The sequence below is a fragment of the Sturnus vulgaris genome, chromosome 1, assembly GCF_052056855.1.
Source record: "Sturnus vulgaris isolate bStuVul1 chromosome 1, bStuVul1.hap1, whole genome shotgun sequence".
Classification (NCBI taxonomy): domain Eukaryota; kingdom Metazoa; phylum Chordata; class Aves; order Passeriformes; family Sturnidae; genus Sturnus; species Sturnus vulgaris.
Genome location: NC_142243.1, coordinates 97,241,391 through 97,259,260, shown reverse-complemented (window position 1 = coordinate 97,259,260; position 17,870 = coordinate 97,241,391). Strand labels below are relative to the sequence as shown.

Genomic DNA, 17,870 nt, shown 5'->3' with positions numbered 1-17,870 from the left:
ATGCAAATGCTAATTGCAAGGCCAATTCTTGTATCCTGCATCATGCACAGTTGAGAAGACTGTGTTGCCATGTGTGTGATTTAAACATAGTGGCCAAGTATAAGTATAATATGTCTGCCTTCAGGCCCTTTGGTGATCTTTTCATGACAAAGAATTGAGAAATAAGGGGATTTTCTTAGGGTGAATTTATAGGGAAGAGGTTAGGGAAATACCCTTTTTTTTCTTCCTGTGAAAAGTGTACAAATGAAGCAGCACTGTGTCTCTTTTTTTTTTTTTATCTGCATTTTTTATGCTTGCACTGTATTTTTTTATTTTCTGGAAATATTTAGGAAGCTCTTTGCAAGCTAATCACCAGCCAGATTGACTGAATAAAAAACATGACTGGGTAAGAAAGATAGACAAGATAATCTGAAAAACTGTGAGAACTGTTGAAGAACTTTCACTTCCCCCCCTTCCCCCTGTATATTAATAGCTTAAGTAAATAAGCACAAGACATATGCTTTTGTTAATAGGGAAGGTCTAATTATACCTGCAGGACAGAACATATAAATAGGTTTAAATTAAAAACTTGCCCAAGGCACGCACATTTCAAATGTCGCTTTGACACACTACTTGCATAGCAAGTGTGTAGACAAATGGCTCATCAGAAGGGGTTGGTTTTTATCTCCACTCATCAGTCACTTGGTTAGCTGCTTTTGGCTGAAATGAAGTTGGAGAAGGAAGTCCTTCTGTTTCTCTGTTGAATTATTAATTCAAAGCTGTATCTGTTATGAAGATGTTAGAAGGTATACACAGATTTTGTTTGTTCCTTCTTTATTACACATACTGTTGTGCTTTCTGATTTGACAGTATTAATATAAGTGTGATATTAACACTAACTTTGAGATGTGGAAACAAACTTCTGTAAGATTTTAAAAGTGGATTTATGAAAACCCTAATGAGTCGTTGCTTCACGTGTCTGCCAATCTGCCTAATGGCAAAGGATACCATTACATAGGAATATCCTTTTGAAATCTGTAAATACTTGTTGGGTTGTGGAAGTGGAGAATTTTGTGATACTGGAACATGCTCCAGCCTTTGAGTGTTACAGGCATTGTGCCTGGCTGAAATGGATGGCTGCATGGCATCTTGCATATTTTAAAAACCTAACTTTTTCCTAGATTTTTGGAAAATCAGAGAGTTTGTATGGTTGATTGTATGACAGAACACTCAATTTATAATCACTTGATACTCTTTGAAAGCAAATGTTGAAGAAAATTAATCTCTGATGAATATTATTAAATGTTGATGGTGCATTAGAGTTTCTTCATTAGCCTTGCATCCCTGCAGTTTTTGAAGTTCCTGGAGTGTTCTGGTGTGTGGTAAGCTTGTGCTGCCGTTGTCATTTAAGAAATAACTGCTCAGCTGGTGTGATTTTGAAATTAATCTTTGCATTATAGATGTATTAACCTGTGATCACTTAGGTGATGTAAAGCTGCCCTTTATTTTTTTAAAACAGTTCTAAAATTGATCTTTTTCAGAGCGCTTTTATTAGGCCTGGCTTGCAATCACAATCTGAAGGAGGTGTCTTTAGACCTCAGTAGCTGTGAGGTAAGGAATATTTACCAGGATGTGATAAAAATATGCATCGATGAGGCTTTAGAGTTCATGTGAAATCCACTGAGTGAGATATTTCCTCTGTAGTCAAAAGTTGTGGGAAAGGTAGAACTCGGAGCAGCAGTTATGGTAAAAGTTAGGATGTGTGTTACAGCATCCTAAATAACGAATACAGAGGTTCAAAGCACCTGATTAGTAAAAGTCTGCTTGCAGTGCAGCTGTACTACACACTGACCCAGCCTGTTGATTGCTTGAGAGCAGCTTCTGCTCTCTGGTGCTGTGATTAGCAGCAGGATTTTCCAAGGTGCCCAAATTTGAATGGCTTAAAGGAAGCTGCATGCCCTGGAGACATGTCTGTGGTTCCATTGTCTTCCTTCAAAACCAAAGACATGCTTTCTCCTTCTTTAGGTTTGCTTTTTAAGCTTGGGAGAAATTCCATTTTCCTAATCAATTAATCAATTCAAGCCAATAAGTAACTTTGGTTAAAGTTATTAACATAAGAAGCACTGTAAAAGTGGCCTCAAGAATAAATGAGAACAATTGTGGCACCTTATTTGCCTTATCTTGTTTCCTCTTGCTTCCCTGTGCTTTGCTGTGCACTGTTTCCCAGGATTGCCCATGCCCTTGCAGGGCCACTCCTGCAGGGTTAGAGCAGAATGAGAAAAGAGCAGACACAGCCCCAGGGAGCCACTTGAGGCAAAGTCATTTTGTAGAGAATTGTGTGGTGTACTCTTGCCAAAACCAACATGAACCAGTTTAGGCTCAGGCCTTCTCTGACTTCCCTCGTTTTTTAAGCTGAAAAGAAGGCCTCCCATTTGTCAGATATTTCCAAGGTTATCTGAGTATTAACTGTTCTAGAAGTGCCTGCAAACACAGTGGGTTTCCCTTTAAGCAGAAAACATGCAATATTGATAACCAAATGCAGTAATCCTTGCCTTGAGGTTCATGCTCAATTGCTTTTGGAATGTGCACAGATTTCCTGATGAAGAAAAAACCAAATCATTGTGAATGCATATCATAGTTTTTGATATCTTAGACTTTTTTAAAAATATTATTACTTTGAAGAGCGCTACATGTAAATTCCAAATAGAAAAGCTTTCAAGTCAAATACATATGCTTCTGACTTCTGAGTAGAGGGATCAGACTGATGATAATTTATCTTTCAGAGGAAGGAAGGAAAAGGGAGGAGTAATTAACGTAATAAAAATTAAGTCCTATGATCATAGGCTTAAATGAATAAATCAAATAAAACACAAATACAAGTAATGAGAGTATAAATTAGTATGTAAATCAACAAAGGCAGACAGGAGAGAAAATATTACCCTTTCACGAAATAATACCCAGGATGGGATGTGAAAGAGCCCTTCAAGGGGCAGTGAGATTTATTGGACCCCAAAGCACATGTGGCCATGGCTGACTCTTGTGACAGAAAGGAAGGAATCCTGCCTAACTCAGCGTTGCATTCCTGTAGCTGGTCCCTCCAATCTGACAGCACTTCCTTAGATCATTCCCTTAACATTTTTTTTCCCATCACTGAGCTTTATCCATTCTCATGTGCTTTGGAAAGAAGTTATGCTGCCTCTAGCAGGGAAGTTGATGTGCTGGCAGCTGGGGGTGTTCTCAGCACCTCAGCATCCTGCTGCATCTCTCCCTGGCCCCCTGGCATCTGGGCAGGGTAATCTACACCCAGAAAGAGAGTGCTGGAAAGCTTGGAGCCAGTCACCACTACCCCCAGTTCCTGCAAGCACACACTGCTGAGGGGCTATAAAGCTGATGCTTCAGCTTTGCCCTCTTCTTTCCTACATCAGGCAAGCTGTACTCAAGTATGGAAGGATAAATCCTTCCCCTCTCCCACCATTTTTCATTTGCTCCCATAATTTTCTGGTATATTATCTTCAAGCTTAATCATTTTCTATTGCTTATTTGGTTTTTTAAAATTATTTTTTACTATGAAAATTACATTTTTATTTCTACCTTCTCAGCACTGATATATTTCACTCTTTTCCCTTCTGCTTCCCTTAGCTTGGTCACTGTGTAAGTACCCTCCATGCTTTACCTTAATTGTTAAATCAGTAAGCAGCTTTGTTTGCCCTTGCCATACTGGTAGCTCATAGCTTTGAACACACATGGCATTTTTAATTGTAGAAGGGTTATTCTTCATTTTCTGAATAAGAGCTTTTCTTTGTAGTCTCAGAAGTATGTCATATAGGAGCTGTTGCAGAGGGTCTTTTTGTCAGTATCACAGTCCACGTTCACGAGCAGCACTTCAATTCATCTCTGCTTTTATATATATATATATTTATGTGTGTAATATTTTAACACAGTTGCAGCAAATTGTGATCCTAAAAGCGGAGTTTTTGTCATCACTGTCAGATTAAATAGATATCACCATTTGTGCTCATGAAATGTTTATATATTTAAAGTTTTGAATGTGGAGTTATCTGATACAAGATTGAAAGCTACTCCTGAAAAACTGTCCTCTTCATCCCTCAAAGTATATATAGCCATAAACATTTGGATTTCATAGTGAGTATAATTTTAGTGTATAGAACTTTACCTTACCAACAACCAATTCAGTTCCACATATGATCTTCCACTTCCATAGATTCTGCAATAGTAGATGTGACACTCTGTGTAAAATGGTTGCCTTGTGGCAATCCACAATGAGAGAGCAGCACCAAACAGAACTGAATGATTTTGGCTTTCATACAGCAAATGCTATAAATGCTCTTGCCAAAATAAAGTTAAGTTTGCAGCACTTCTGGCCTGAATACAGCCTGTAATATGACTACTTGTGAGAGGATGAGGTGAAGGATAGGCAAGCTTTGATTTATGGAGGGGGGAAGGGTGCCTTATGTTCTGTACTTTTTACAATCCAGATGTGATTTATGATTTAGGTGTTATCTTTGACCACCATTCTCCAAATACTCAGGTCAAGTTATTCAGCTGCTTATTAACCCATCACATACCTCAAACTTTCAAAAAAGTCTTTATTGGAAAATGCTTCTAGAAGGCATTTATGGCTCTTTAATTGTAGCATGGATAAAAGCTGATGGTCCACAGAAATATCAGCAGGTTGACTCAGGATATTTACCCAAGTAAGTCAACTAAGTAAAATATCACAGAGTTTTTATGCACAGGTGAAAAAGCTTTGAAGAGGTTTGAAAAAGCTTTCCATTCTTTTTGAAGCAAATAACGTGAAAATAGAAAATGTAAAAATAAGATTTCCATATAATTTTTTCCCACTTTACCTAAAGTCTTTTACTGGGGGATTTTTAAAAAGTGAAATGCACTTTATATAAATGTGCATAACTGCAGAAAATAAGAAAATGCCTTTGCTCCTTTGGAAAAAAAAATGTTGTGTTAATTCAGTAGCATTAGTAAATAAGTGTGTAAGATTTCATAACTTTAATTCTTAATGTTGATGTTTTCTCCTAGAACATTTCATTGTTTTTTCATTAAATCCTATAATTTCTTTTATAGTCATGTAATATTTCAGATTAATAATATCATAATTGATACTTTACAGCCAGGCTTTTTTGTTATTGTTGCGATTTTTTTCTTTTATTGCTATTTCTTAAGTTAAGAATAACTATATTTCTGTTTTCTCTTGTTTATGGCCTTTTATGGCTGTCTTACAATTGGATTATTTGAATTTTCTCTTCAGCAACAGGGAGGCATAATTTAATTGAGGTTTTTTTACATGCCTCCCACTTATCTTTGAAACGGGTACCCTAGCGTTGTGCTAAGAGCTGGAAGATGATGTTCACTGTAAGGCCTGACTGGAATGGAGTTCAAGGATGCCAGTGTTGCAAGCTGATAGGCTGGTCTAAGTTTGGTTTTGTTTTTTTTAAATTTCCCAGACACTAGAAATGTCCTGGGCCGTTCACATGGAGAATGCTCACCCCAATCCTTCAGGCACTGCCCAGCACAAGTGCCAAAGGATTTGCTGTGTTTAACCATTTAAGTGTTTCCCTGATTTTAAGGCTGAGAGGTAGTTTCAAGAGAAAGGAAAGAGAGTCCCTTTTCTCATTTTTATGTAAATGCTGAGAGTGAGGATGAGAACAGTAGGAATGTGTGCATAGGCTGTCATTTTGATGTCTATAACTTCTTCTGTTGCTGTTGTTTTTGCCGCTGCTAGTGCCTTCTGTATTCACAAAGCTCCTACCACTGTCTTCTGTGTGATCTTGAAACCATAACTAGTTTGCAAAAATGGATGATGTTTTGTCTCTAGTTAAGATCTGGAGGTGCACAAGTCTTGGAAGGATGCATAGCAGAAATACACAATATCACCAGCCTAGATATTTCAGACAATGGTAAGTACACAGAACAGGAATGGAGGGTCATGCAAGTCAAGAAATTGTGATTATTGGCTATGGTTATGGAAGTGTCTCAGACCAAGACATTTAATTCAGAAACATTGAAAGACTAACTATACCCTCGAAAGTTTGTTGTTTGAGATCAGTGTAACACAGCAGAATAAAATAATGGCACCAAGCTGATATTAGATCCAGAGAAAATTTGGTTTAAGTACAAGAGGATGAGAAGCTGAAGGAGAATTGGAAGTGTAGTGAAATAACAAAGGGAAAGGTCTGGTACAGAACGAAGCTGATGGGGAAAATTTGGAGCAAAGAGCCAACAGCTTCAGGTCAGAAAAGACCTGCTTGAGTCTTTGAAAAAGTCTTGTGAATATTTCTGCTTTGGAGTCTCTGTGCTTTGTAACAGATATTCCTGGGAATATGAGCTGGCTTCTCATCTTGCAGATTCAAGGTGTAGATGTATAAACTGGAAGAATTCACCTGCTGTGTTTGCCCCTCTATTAGCCAAATGCAGAAATATTTCAGAAACAGATTCCCAGTACAGTGGAATGCCCAAGAAGGGTGAGATGGACAAGTGTAAAGCTTTGAGAGCTACTGATTCAGCCCAATTATGCAAAAATATTTATTTTTATAAATAAGGACAGATATTTGAAATCTAAATTATGCTGTGAATCTGAATTCTAAATCATTGTAATGTAGCTAGTGGACTCCTCAAATACATAATTAGCTTGGGAATACTAAAGTTATTTTTCTTTTACTCGGGAGTAGAATAAAATTTGCCTTGTGTTTCAAGTCATTTTATTCAGTCTGTTATGTTAGCTTTTTTTGCAGGCTTTTGAAGGCTTTGAAATATTGTTGGTACACAGCTCTACTAAGACTTAATAGTGATTAGCATTGTTTCAGAATTCTCCAAGGAACTTCAAACTCTGCCTGACAGAGTGCCCTTGCATGGTACTACCCTTGGGTGGTTGGACTGTGGATAAGGGACTGAATTACCTTCTGTGTTTCTGAGAGAAATAATAGCTGATTAGCATGGAGATTTAAAGGGTTTATTTTAGAGAAAGTATTTATTCTCATAGAAAAGCAGTGGCACTAATGAGAAAAAGATTTAAAGATAGAAGAATGGAAATTTTTCTACACATTTTAGAAATTAGTACACTGATATAATTACTTGAATGAATATAGCATCAATAATTGGACATGGTCTGGGTCTTTTGTGAAAATGTGTTTTAATTCCTAATCTAATCTGATTCTTTACAGGCCTAGAATCTGACCTCTCAACCCTTGTAGTCTGGCTTAGTAAAAACCGATCGATAAGACACTTGGCATTAGGCAAAAACTTTAACAACATGAAATCCAAGTAAGGATTTTCTTTCTTTTAAGTAACAAGAGAATGGATGAGGAGAAACTGCTGATTTCATCATCTTCCTGACTTTTCTTCCCTCAGAAATCTCACTCCAGTACTTGATAATTTAGTTCAGATGATTCAAGACGAGGATTCAGTGAGTATCTTTCTGCCTACTATCATCATGTGTATTTGTACCCTCACAGTCTATTTTGATAATTTTCTTCACTGTGTTAATTTGCTGCATAAGATTTGACCACAACCCTGTACAGATACATCCAACATCTTGGGTTTGGGTTTTTTTTCAGATTGTAATTTGGATTAACTTGTGGCATTTAGGTGAACATTTTCTGAGGATAGACTTAAGATCTGTGATTGTTGAAAAAGATTCATTTTAAATAGTTGGATGTGTGTAACCTAGTTATTTAGGTCTAAATTATACAGCTTTAGGCAAAAATTTTCAGAACTTTTGTGTCCTGATAAGAGATTACAGTGGTAGTGTTCTCAATTACAATGTTTATTTTAATTTATGGAATGCATTATTTGCTGATAGCTATTCTTTGTTACAAGTATTTTTTTTCCTTGATAAAATGCAAGGTCACTGCAGTGATCTCTCAGAACTCTTTCCTTCTTCAAAAGATGCAAATAAACCATTCACTGTGCTGTTTTTTACTTCTCTTAGTCACGGGAGCAATTTCACAAAACCTTTTCAGCGTACCTTGCTGGGATGCTTGCCCACTTTATTAATTTCTACACTCTTTTGTGATTCTGAAAGATTTTTGTGCTTGCATTTGTGTTCTTGCCTGTTCTTGGCAACCTTGTTTTGGTTAGAAGGGGATCTTTAGATGCTCTGTTACTCTCATGCTTGTCAATCCTTATTTATCTGCTCTTAGTCCTTTCTTACTCCTTAATTTCCTGTGCAAGTAGCAAGCAAGCTTTCCTCATTCTCCAGAGACAGCCGACTGTAGGCTCAGGTTTTCTGAACACCTGCTATTTCCTCTTGTCTTTATTGTCTCACCTCCAAGCATGCTCTTCATAGTAACTGCTTGGCTATCTTCTCCTCCCATCTGTGTCTGTATCCTGGCAGTTTTAGCCAGGATTTCTAATGTCTCTTTCCTTGCAAGGTCATTAGACTCATTCTGTGTTCCATTTTTCTTAGTTCTTAATTGTATTTGAAGTGGTTTATTAAACTAGTGTTTTATGCTCTTTCTGCCCTCTTAATGGGACTAGTGGTACTGGTGTTTCTTGATTCTGTGCCTTCCTCCACATTTTGTTCTTTAAAACATGGGATGTCAGTGTGATGTGGTGAAGTTCTGCATACAGATACCAAAACTGATTCTAATTGAGGTAACACCTGTAATGAAAGCACCGTAATAAAAGTCCTTGTTTGCACAATGTAGGTGTAGAGTTGTGATAAGTAATGTATTGGTGGAACTCTGTGTTACTTCTTGTACCAAACTAGCCTTTTTTTTTGCTCTGTGTGACCACCTCCTTCTCCTTTGCGTCTGAAGGGAATGCTGCAGGACTGCCTTCCCCTTCTCTCCTTTTCCTTTTGATCCTGTACTGAGGGGTTTCATTTGATCAGATAGCACCTGCTTCTTCTGTGTGGGCATTTGTCTCTGTCCTGCCCTGTTTCTCATGCTTATCCTTTCACAGCTGTCCTGAAGAACTGAATCACAAGCAAATGTAATTTAGTATGTTTTCTATTTCCATTATTCCTTTTTTCTGTTGCAGGTGAACATTTCTTCCCACTCAGATCGTATCCTCAAGCACCTTGTCAATGCACTCTGTGTCCTTTTAGTACCCAAATCACCTTCTCAAACACGCTGTTGGGGTTTTTCCCCTATTTCATTACTCTTCTTTTCATGCTATCTTTTCTTACGAATAAAAATTTCAACTTTCACTGTTTTATTTCTATTAGAAGTGTTACAACCTTCGTTTCCTTTTCCTGGTTTCTGTTTTTGAAGCCTCCAGGTCATTGGAAAAAGTAGCTGCTAAATTTTGTATGTATCATTCTTGCAGCTCTCTCTTCTTTGCATCATTGGCTTCCATTTCTTGCATTCCTTTTCTTTTCAACCTGTGGGTGACATCATTTGTTGTTCCACTTTCTGCCTTTGACACTATTTTCTGGTCAATGTGCTCCTACAATTCTTACCCACCACTTTTTCCTGACCTAACCTACACAAATGTCTTCTCGTCCTGTTTTCAAAAAGTGTTATAATAAAATAATTCACCAAATAGTCCTTTTATTTCAGTACTTAAAATAACTGTCTTTCCTTCATGTCTTACATTAACATTTGGGATATAGCATATGATGCTTTTGGAGTTACCCTGCCTCTTCTTTCTCCAAGCTCTTTTCTCTTGTTATCCTCTTCAGTGAAGGAATCTGTTTTTTTTCTGTCTCATCAAGTGCTAAAACCAGTATGAGCCATCTCCTAGCAGCAAAAAAGTTGAGTACAGACATTGTAGCACTGTGGGAAAAATGTGTTGCAGAAAGCTGCCTAAGATCGTCCTTACTGTATCTCTATGCTTAGAAAATTATTTTAAGTCTCTAGGTATTTCAATTTGGTTTTGAATCGTAAATGGGGTGGTCCTCATTCTACCGAGAATATTCATTTGCTGCCACAGGGCATTAAAAAGTTAAGATGCAGTTGGAGAGACCAAAGTGTGATGTTGCCCAGAGCACACTGCACGGTTTTAGGGCCACATATTGTCTGCATGGAAAGCTGAAGCAAGAGGCTTTAATCTAAAACAATCATCTCTAAATGCTTCTTCATGTATTTATGCACACTTTAAATAGCTCTGTTGCTGTGTTAATGTGAATCATGAGTAAAATGATTTAAGCAATCAGTGCTTTGGTTCTATGACTATGACTGTTAAAACAGAGTGATATCCAAATGTAATTCTGCACAATTTAAAAGCAGTAGTAGTAACCTACATAGCAAAGCTTCACAGGTGTTTTATAGAAACAAGAATGTAATATTTAGATTCATTTTTTGGGCTCTTTTCATATCTTTTCTATTCAAGTAGGTGTTATACTGTGCAGACTATTATAATTTATTCTTACTGTGCCATTCCTTTTCTTGTTGCAAAAATTGATGTTACACTGCTGGTATGCAGTGTTGTTACTCAGAGTGGTAATCACTCATGCATAGGTGCAGTGAATTCCTGGTAATGAATATCTTTAGTTATTAGTTCAGTGTTTGGTGCAGAATTGTCTTTTTCAGAGTTTTTACAGTATTTTTGTTCTTAGGAAAAACAAATTTAGCTCGATTTAATTCTTAGGGTTTTTTCCAGCAGAAGTGTGACTGAATCAATGAATAAAATCATACAATTTCTCTTCCTTAAAAAGGTTGTGCTAAGGCATCTTCTCTATATTGGCAAAATAGCTGTTTTCTGTAGCAGGGACACTGAAAATGCTCCTTAGGCTTCTGTTTTCTCAATATCTAGCTAAAACTATGAAGTTGTGAAAAGTAAGTGTTTGTAGAGTATTGCCCATATTTGTGGGGGTTTTGATGTTTCCTTTTTTTTTGTTTGTAGTTTCATTTGGGGTTTTTGACGTAGTGATCAGATAATGAATATTTAGATGCATATTTAGGTGCATAGCTGTGAATCCTTATAGAACACAGTACAGAAGCATTTTCAGTCATTTACTGTTTTGTCAGAGTGTTGGAATGCAAGATGTTTCCTGGGAGGATAGTTGAGATTTAGAAAAATTATGTGGGAGGGATCACCTGCAGCTCGTTACTCCAATGCCCATTTCTAAAGTGACACATGAGAAACAGAAGCAATGTCACATTCACAAGTTTATTGCTGATTTCTCCTAGTGCTGCATGGTGCTGCCTTATGGGGAATCTGTCAGCAAAAGGGCTTCTCAGACTTCTGTCAAGAGCTCTTAAGTGCCATTCTAAATGTGATGTTAACATTTTTATGTTAATATTGCCTTTAAATTCTTAATAATTCTTTACACTCTTCTTCATGCTATGCAATAACATTGGAAAACAGATTAAGGGCATTAGCATAGTAATTTAATAACTTCCATTTAAAATAAAACCAGCATGTGGCTTGTTTTATTGTTAGACTTTTTAATTATAAGCCTGCTGTGCCTCCAAATTTTTGTGCTTTTCCTCATTAGTAACTGCATTTCTTATTGTTGCAAGTTTTTTGGTTATCACTGTAATCCAGTGGTGTCTGGAGGGTGTGATCCCATTGTATGGCAGGTATGATGCAAGCACCTTGGACCCTGGAAGGTGTGCACGGTTTGGTGGGTTTATTTTCATTGATCTAAACTTCAGGATCTAACATAAGTGCTATGGCTCGTTGTTACAAGATGTTGATTTTCCTATGCTAGCATTTTGGGGATTTTAGGCTCCAAAAGTTCATCCTCCAATAGATGCCTAAGTGGGTGTATAGTGACAATACACTCCTGTAGGGACTCACACTTGAGCAGGGGAAATGTGGAGTCCTCATTCATCACCAAAGACAAATTACACTTTTAGGAGCTGTAATATCTATGCAAGGCATGGGAATAGATTGACTGTGGTTCTCGAGCTCCTGCTGTTGAGTGTTGGGGGGCATTGAGAATGAAGGAAATATGGGCATTTTTAGAAAAGTTTTTTTTTAAGGCTTAGAGTGTAACTTGCTGGAGCCAAATAAGGTAGTTTCAGCTTAATATGCTGCATAAGAAAATAGAGTTAGTGAAAGATACTGTAGTTATGGAGGTCAAAACTCCATTGTTAATAATATTTATTGACTTACTTATTGTAACAGATACTCAGTACTGCTTTGAATTTTAGACCTGCTACAGTTCTATCTTTCCTCCAAAAGTCCATGCCCTTTGTTGAAGGAACAGATATGTAAAATCACTCCTAAAGTTGAAGTAACAATAATAAAACACTTCAAGCAAACTGTTCATGTTTTAACAATGCTTTGGACTGTAATTTGCCCTTGAGCAAATCTCTCAGCCTGAGGGAGAGAAGGCTAATGGTAGATACTTTTATTTCTCACTGAAAATGTGAATGCTGGTTAAGCAAAACCCACTGGACACTGGAAGTTGTCTTGTGAACCTGGTTGTCGTTATCTTGCCTTTTTTGAGGTTTAGACTGTATGCTGTACTTAGTAGGACTTGGGAAGCTGGAGGCACTGCCACTTGAAAATAATTTTTTCACAGGATGTTACAACTTAATCTGCTTGTGTGCATGTGTTTGACACCTGCGCTGTAAGTTATTGACTCCCAATTTATCACGTGTTGTAGGATCTTCAGCAAATACAGAAATAACTCTTCGAAGTTTACTGTCCCAACAGTCCCCAAGAGTTTGGGAAACTTTTAACTTCTTTTAGTTGGTGTTTGAGGAATGAGTGCATTACCAGTTTCTGTTATCAGTGCCTTTTCTACGATCCACAGCCTCTACAGTCACTGTCCCTCGCAGATTCCAAGCTGAAGACTGAGGTCACCATCATTATTAATGCCTTGGGCAGCAATACTTCTCTCACAAAAGTGGATATTAGTGGGAATGCCATGGGAGATATGGGAGCAAAGATGCTGGCAAAAGCCCTACAGATAAACACCAAACTCAGGTAAGGGAAATGGGTTTGCATCAAACAGTAGAATGGCTTAATAATACTGAAGTTGTTGGCTTATTCTCCATCTGTTTCTCTTCAGAACCTTTCTATGTACAGCCATTTAAGAATGTCTTTATCTGGAAGGATTCTCATCCTTCTTTTTCTTAAAAGAAAGGAAAATAACAACAGGAAAACAAGAGAAGCGAGTTGTGCCTTCAAAAATATTTGCTTAACTGAAACTGGGGAAAATTTTCTACATTGGAACAGAAAGGCCTCTTGTTGGAATCAAAAGACTTAAAATTTCTAGAATGACAGAAAAAAATTTACAGAGACCTCAATTAAATCCAATGTTCTTCTCAAAGCTGGGCCAACTTTAAAGTTATTTGAGGTTGCTCAGGGACTTGTCCAGGCAGGTTTTGAAGATCTGCAATTACCAAGATTCCACAGTGTCCCAGGGAACTCAATTCTGTGCTTAGATACTCTCTTCTGTTCTACTCTCTCTTTCTTACTGGAGGCTTTCCCAGCAGAGAAAATTCTGATTTTTGGGTAGGAAACTGAAGTAAATTATTCTTTGTCTTCTGAAGTGTCAGTTTGTAGAGCTAAGAGCATGTGGAATTCAGAATGGGAAGCAGCATGGACCATCCATCCTTCTTTTCTCCCCTTCCTACCATGTTGATGGACCTTGGCATATCTTCTCTGCAACTTCATTTGCTCAACAACTTCACTGCTTTTTAGCATGTCTGGCACTGATGGCTTGAGAGTATCACTTTTTTTCTATCCAGCATGTGTTTCACAAACAGTAAAACCTTCAATCAGTGCAAATCTGGATGGGGACCTCTAAATATGTCACCCCCATCAGGAAAGATAATCCTCCCTCCTCCTTGTCAGACTGTGCAGATGAACCTTCCTCAGTGTATTGTCACTGTAAAAAGACTACTTTTTACTTGGTCTCCAAGTATTTGTTCCCTGGAGGATAAGAAATTCCCCCAAACGGTCTTGGCTATTTTGTCCAGAGGCAGGGATCCTGTGGCCTTTGTGTTGAAAATGTCAAGAAAATACTGGAGAGATGGCTTAGGTTTATTGAATGTATTAATCTGAAATGACCACAATATCTGAAGAAATAGTCTTGATGCATTTCAGGGTGGCAGACTGAAACGTTTCACAGTATGCTGAATGTCACAGTTGATGTAATGTCACCACAGTCTGTGGTGTGATTACAGACTGAATAATGCAATGGTAACTGGATCTGCCAAAATGTTATAAAATGACACCCAGGAAGAAATATAAACACACTTTCCAGTGGCAAAAATATTCAAGATTTGACCCTTAGCATATCTGATGTTTGCTGAATGAGTGTAGAATCTCTCTTCCTCTCTTACCTTTCATCTGAAAAATGGAGGGATAATTCTGCAACAACAGAAGGATGTCAATACTTGTGAAAGCGTGCCATCTATCTTTTTTTTTCTCTTTTAAACACCAGAAATCTTTGTTTGGTTTTGTGCCTTTTTTTTTAAGAACAGCTACAACTGGTGCTCTATCAGAAGCAAGATTTATCTGCTTGTCTGTCTCTTCTGCCTACTAATGAGATCTTTGAACATGTGTTTGCAAATTGCCAGGCAGTCTGCTTGAGTGGTCTCAACTGGGAGTGGAGGGGGAGGCTTGATCACTCTTATCATTATTGTGTATTCAAAAGAGCTACAATTTATGCACCTAGCCTAATGGTTTATATTGGCAGCTATTTGTGTTGAATGTGGAATCACATGAACAGTGTGATGAGCTTAGTGCAGGGTTGAATGTGTAATAGGCTGCAAATTTTTGACCTCTGATTAGCATGAATTTTTAAAATACACATAGCTTATGTGGAACAGAGATTGACCAGTTACTGCAAATTTCTGTTTTTTCAGTATGGCCTTGCAAAGCAGACATTTGAACTTTGGTTTTGATGCTGTTCCTCAAAAAAAAGCAGGAATTTATGTCCAAATCTTTCTATTTATTGTGTTTTAGAAAAGTAAGGCACTTATGTTAATAATGGAAAATACATTTGAGTCCCCTTTCAAGTAAGGGAAACTGGATTTTGGGTATTTGTCCATAATTTCTGTCATTTCAAGGATGGAGTATATAAGTAAAGAAAAGTTTTTAAAGTGCTGCCTTCTGCAATTTTGAATATTCAGCAATGTGTCATTTCAATATGCAAGGTTTCATTATAGATTTATTTGGTGGTTCTTGTCTAACTTATATTTTTCTTTCCTCTTCCCACTGCCTCTCAGAACTGTAATATGGGACAAGAATAACATCACTGCACAGGGCTTCCAGGACATAGCTGTGGCACTGGAAAAGTAAGTCTCAAGCAATTGAATGTCTGATGAAAAGGCCAAAGATCCTGAATGATCTGAGCAGCTGCAGTTCTCACCGCAGTCAATATGATCTTGAAGATGCTGAGTGCTCTCAATTTTAAGCATCAGGATGTTTAATCTAAAGGAAAATTCATGACTTCACATCCTTCAAAGGATGGGAAGAGGCTCTGTGGCTCTTTCATCCACACACTGCTATCAGCATTCAGGTCCTTGAGTTCTGCTCTTAGCGTTAAAATTCTGAATTTGGTAATCCTTTCCCTCTTCTTCATTCTCTTGTGTTGATAGTGTGCAGAAATTCTATTCTAGTGAATGAAGCTGTACATAATAACAGAAAATTACTGAAGTGGGCCTTTGTGGTCTGACTTTTTTTCTTTCCCTTAGCAAGTTGAAACTAATAGTGATGATCTCAGGAAATGCAGTTTTTCTTTGTAATTGCTTTGGTCTTGGTCATTTTGCTTCCATGAATTTACTCACAGATGCAGCCATTACCAGTGATAGATGTTAAATTGCTTTCATCTCTCTCCATCACATTTCTTTATATGTTGTTATTACTTTTCTTAAGAGAGAAGAATTACAGATTTAAATTAAGCAGCAGTTGAAGTTTTTTCACATCATTAAATCCTTCAGACAGGAGCAAAGGCTCTCTTTAGAATGAGAATGCAACAATTCCTAGGTTCTAGACAAGATACCTTGTAACACTGTATAACTACTAAAGGGAGCTTCTTAACCCTGGTGGGGGTCATGAGGCTAGAGCTTATAAATTAACTTTTTTTATGAAACTATTGTAGTTTATGTACTCAGTTTTGAAAGGAATTCAGTTGCACTGATGTGAGAAATTAGATGAATGACATATAATTAAGCAAATCATCTTGCAGTGATCCCATTGATAGTAGTGAATTTGCAAAGGTTATTTGTCAACTTGCAGACATTTCTCTGTTAAAGGGCAATAGCATGGAGAAGTCTGATAGAAAAATAAATACACTTGTTTTCTGGTTAGCATCAGCTTTATTTCTCTGTTCCAAAGTGTTTGGATGAGTAAATAGAGAAGGGGGGAAATCCCGTGGCAAAAGCAAGTAATCTAAACAAAAACACCCCCAGAATGCTACAGTTAATTACGTGACACTGTACTTTTTCAGGGTGACATCTCATTTATTTAATTTGGAAGCTGTGGTAATTTTATGTTGCCTTAAACATTTTTAAATTGTCAAAAACATTGATAACATCACAAACTAAGCTGCAAGCAACAAAGGTTTAAACGTGAAGAGAAGGACTGTTAGTACTGGCTGAAAACAATTAGGCTGTAAACAATCCATCTTGAAGACATTTTGAGAACATTCTTCACCATATGTTTCCTAAAAATACCTGAAGCCATCAATATTCTGTGGAAAAGAACCATTGCTCAGAATGGAATGAAATATACTGAAGATGCTTGAGGATATGTGTTCTATGTGTTATTTCAATCTTAAGGAAAGTAGTCATCTACCAAACCACAAAACAAAGAAGGAAGGTAGACTTTAGCAGTATGTGCAAGAGGCTAAGGGGATTTGTAACAGACTTTAAAACAGGCTGAAGTAATTGGAAGATTTTTTTTCTTTCCCCTTCTCTCAGCTTTTATTCATCTGCTAATTGCTTTTGAAAATGTTGCTCCTGCAGGGGAATTCCAGGAGCATGGCTGTTGGCAGATTTTCCCTCAGGGCTATCCCAGACAGGTGGTGTGAAGTGCTGAGAAGATTTTCTGCAGAGTCCTTTACAAGTGTTAGTCCAGGAGAGCATTGAGAACAGTGGACATCCTATTCAGCTTGGCCATTAAGCAGGGTCTTGTATCTCTGTACTTTTAATGCATGTCATTTGCAGCCTAGAGCCCCCTCTGTCACAAGACTCTACAGCATTGTCTCATGTTCATTTCTTAAAGACTTTTTTCTTTCTATATGGACTTACTGAAGAAATAGCTGAAGTTATAATATCTGAGGAGAAATCCTGGCATTTGTTAGAGGGCCATGAATTCTTCCCTTAGCAGTGATGTGAAACTCACACACCCAGAGCTGAAAAACAAATTATCTTATTCCTGGTTTTAAAGAACTAGTAAGTAAAATCTCCACTGCAGCAGGGAGCATATGTAGTGTGTGGATCAGAAGTTACTACAGGGGAGATAATGTGATGAAATGTAGGACTGTTGTCACACGTTGTATGTAGAAGAAGAGGTTTTTGGGACCTCTTTTGGGACATCCTTTACAGGCTTTGAGCACCTCTGTGAAATTTAACATCCTTTAAATATAGGTATTTTGCTGAGTATATTGATGTGTTAGAAAATTACTGGATGATTGAGTTTGTAGTAAAATGTACTCCTTTACAAGAGACAAGTGGAGTGTTAATAAAAAGAAGAATGGGGGGAGTACTTTAGACTTCAAGGAATCAGAGAAAAACAAAGTGTAACGTTACGGTTGAAATGTGAGTTTTAAATTCTTGATATTTTCCCCTAAGGGCTGGTTAATTCTTAGATGAAAATAATGCTGTGTGTCTGAAAGCAACCCAAGTACAGAGGATTTCCTTCCTTCCTTAGGATAGGGGTCTTCTAAAGTTCTGCCTCTGTGATTGTGTGTCCATGAAATGTCTTTACTCTTCATTTTCCCTCCTCCTCTGTGGGTCTGTATGTGTGAGGGAGGGTGCACTAAGCCTTTGACTGAATTGAATTTA

At 37.5% G+C, this 17,870-nt stretch overlaps 1 protein-coding gene across 6 annotated transcripts in view; it reads left to right on the top strand.

Annotated features, from left to right (window-relative positions):
- Positions 1-17,870, top strand: part of CARMIL1 (capping protein regulator and myosin 1 linker 1) — a 194,021-nt gene that overhangs the window by 119,348 nt on the left and 56,803 nt on the right. For 3 of the 6 annotated variants that reach the window (XM_088172257.1, XM_088172261.1, XM_088172241.1), the window contains exons 17-23: positions 1,521-1,590; positions 3,619-3,630; positions 5,831-5,912; positions 7,176-7,275; positions 7,363-7,417; positions 12,665-12,837; positions 15,090-15,158. In XM_088172257.1, coding sequence (XP_088028383.1) covers positions 1,521-1,590; positions 3,619-3,630; positions 5,831-5,912; positions 7,176-7,275; positions 7,363-7,417; positions 12,665-12,837; positions 15,090-15,158 — 561 coding nt within the window. The remainder of the gene's footprint in view (positions 1-1,520; positions 1,591-3,618; positions 3,631-5,830; positions 5,913-7,175; positions 7,276-7,362; positions 7,418-12,664; positions 12,838-15,089; positions 15,159-17,870) is intronic. The other 3 variants (XM_014875147.2, XM_014875146.2, XM_088172249.1) reach the window with 1 other exon arrangement.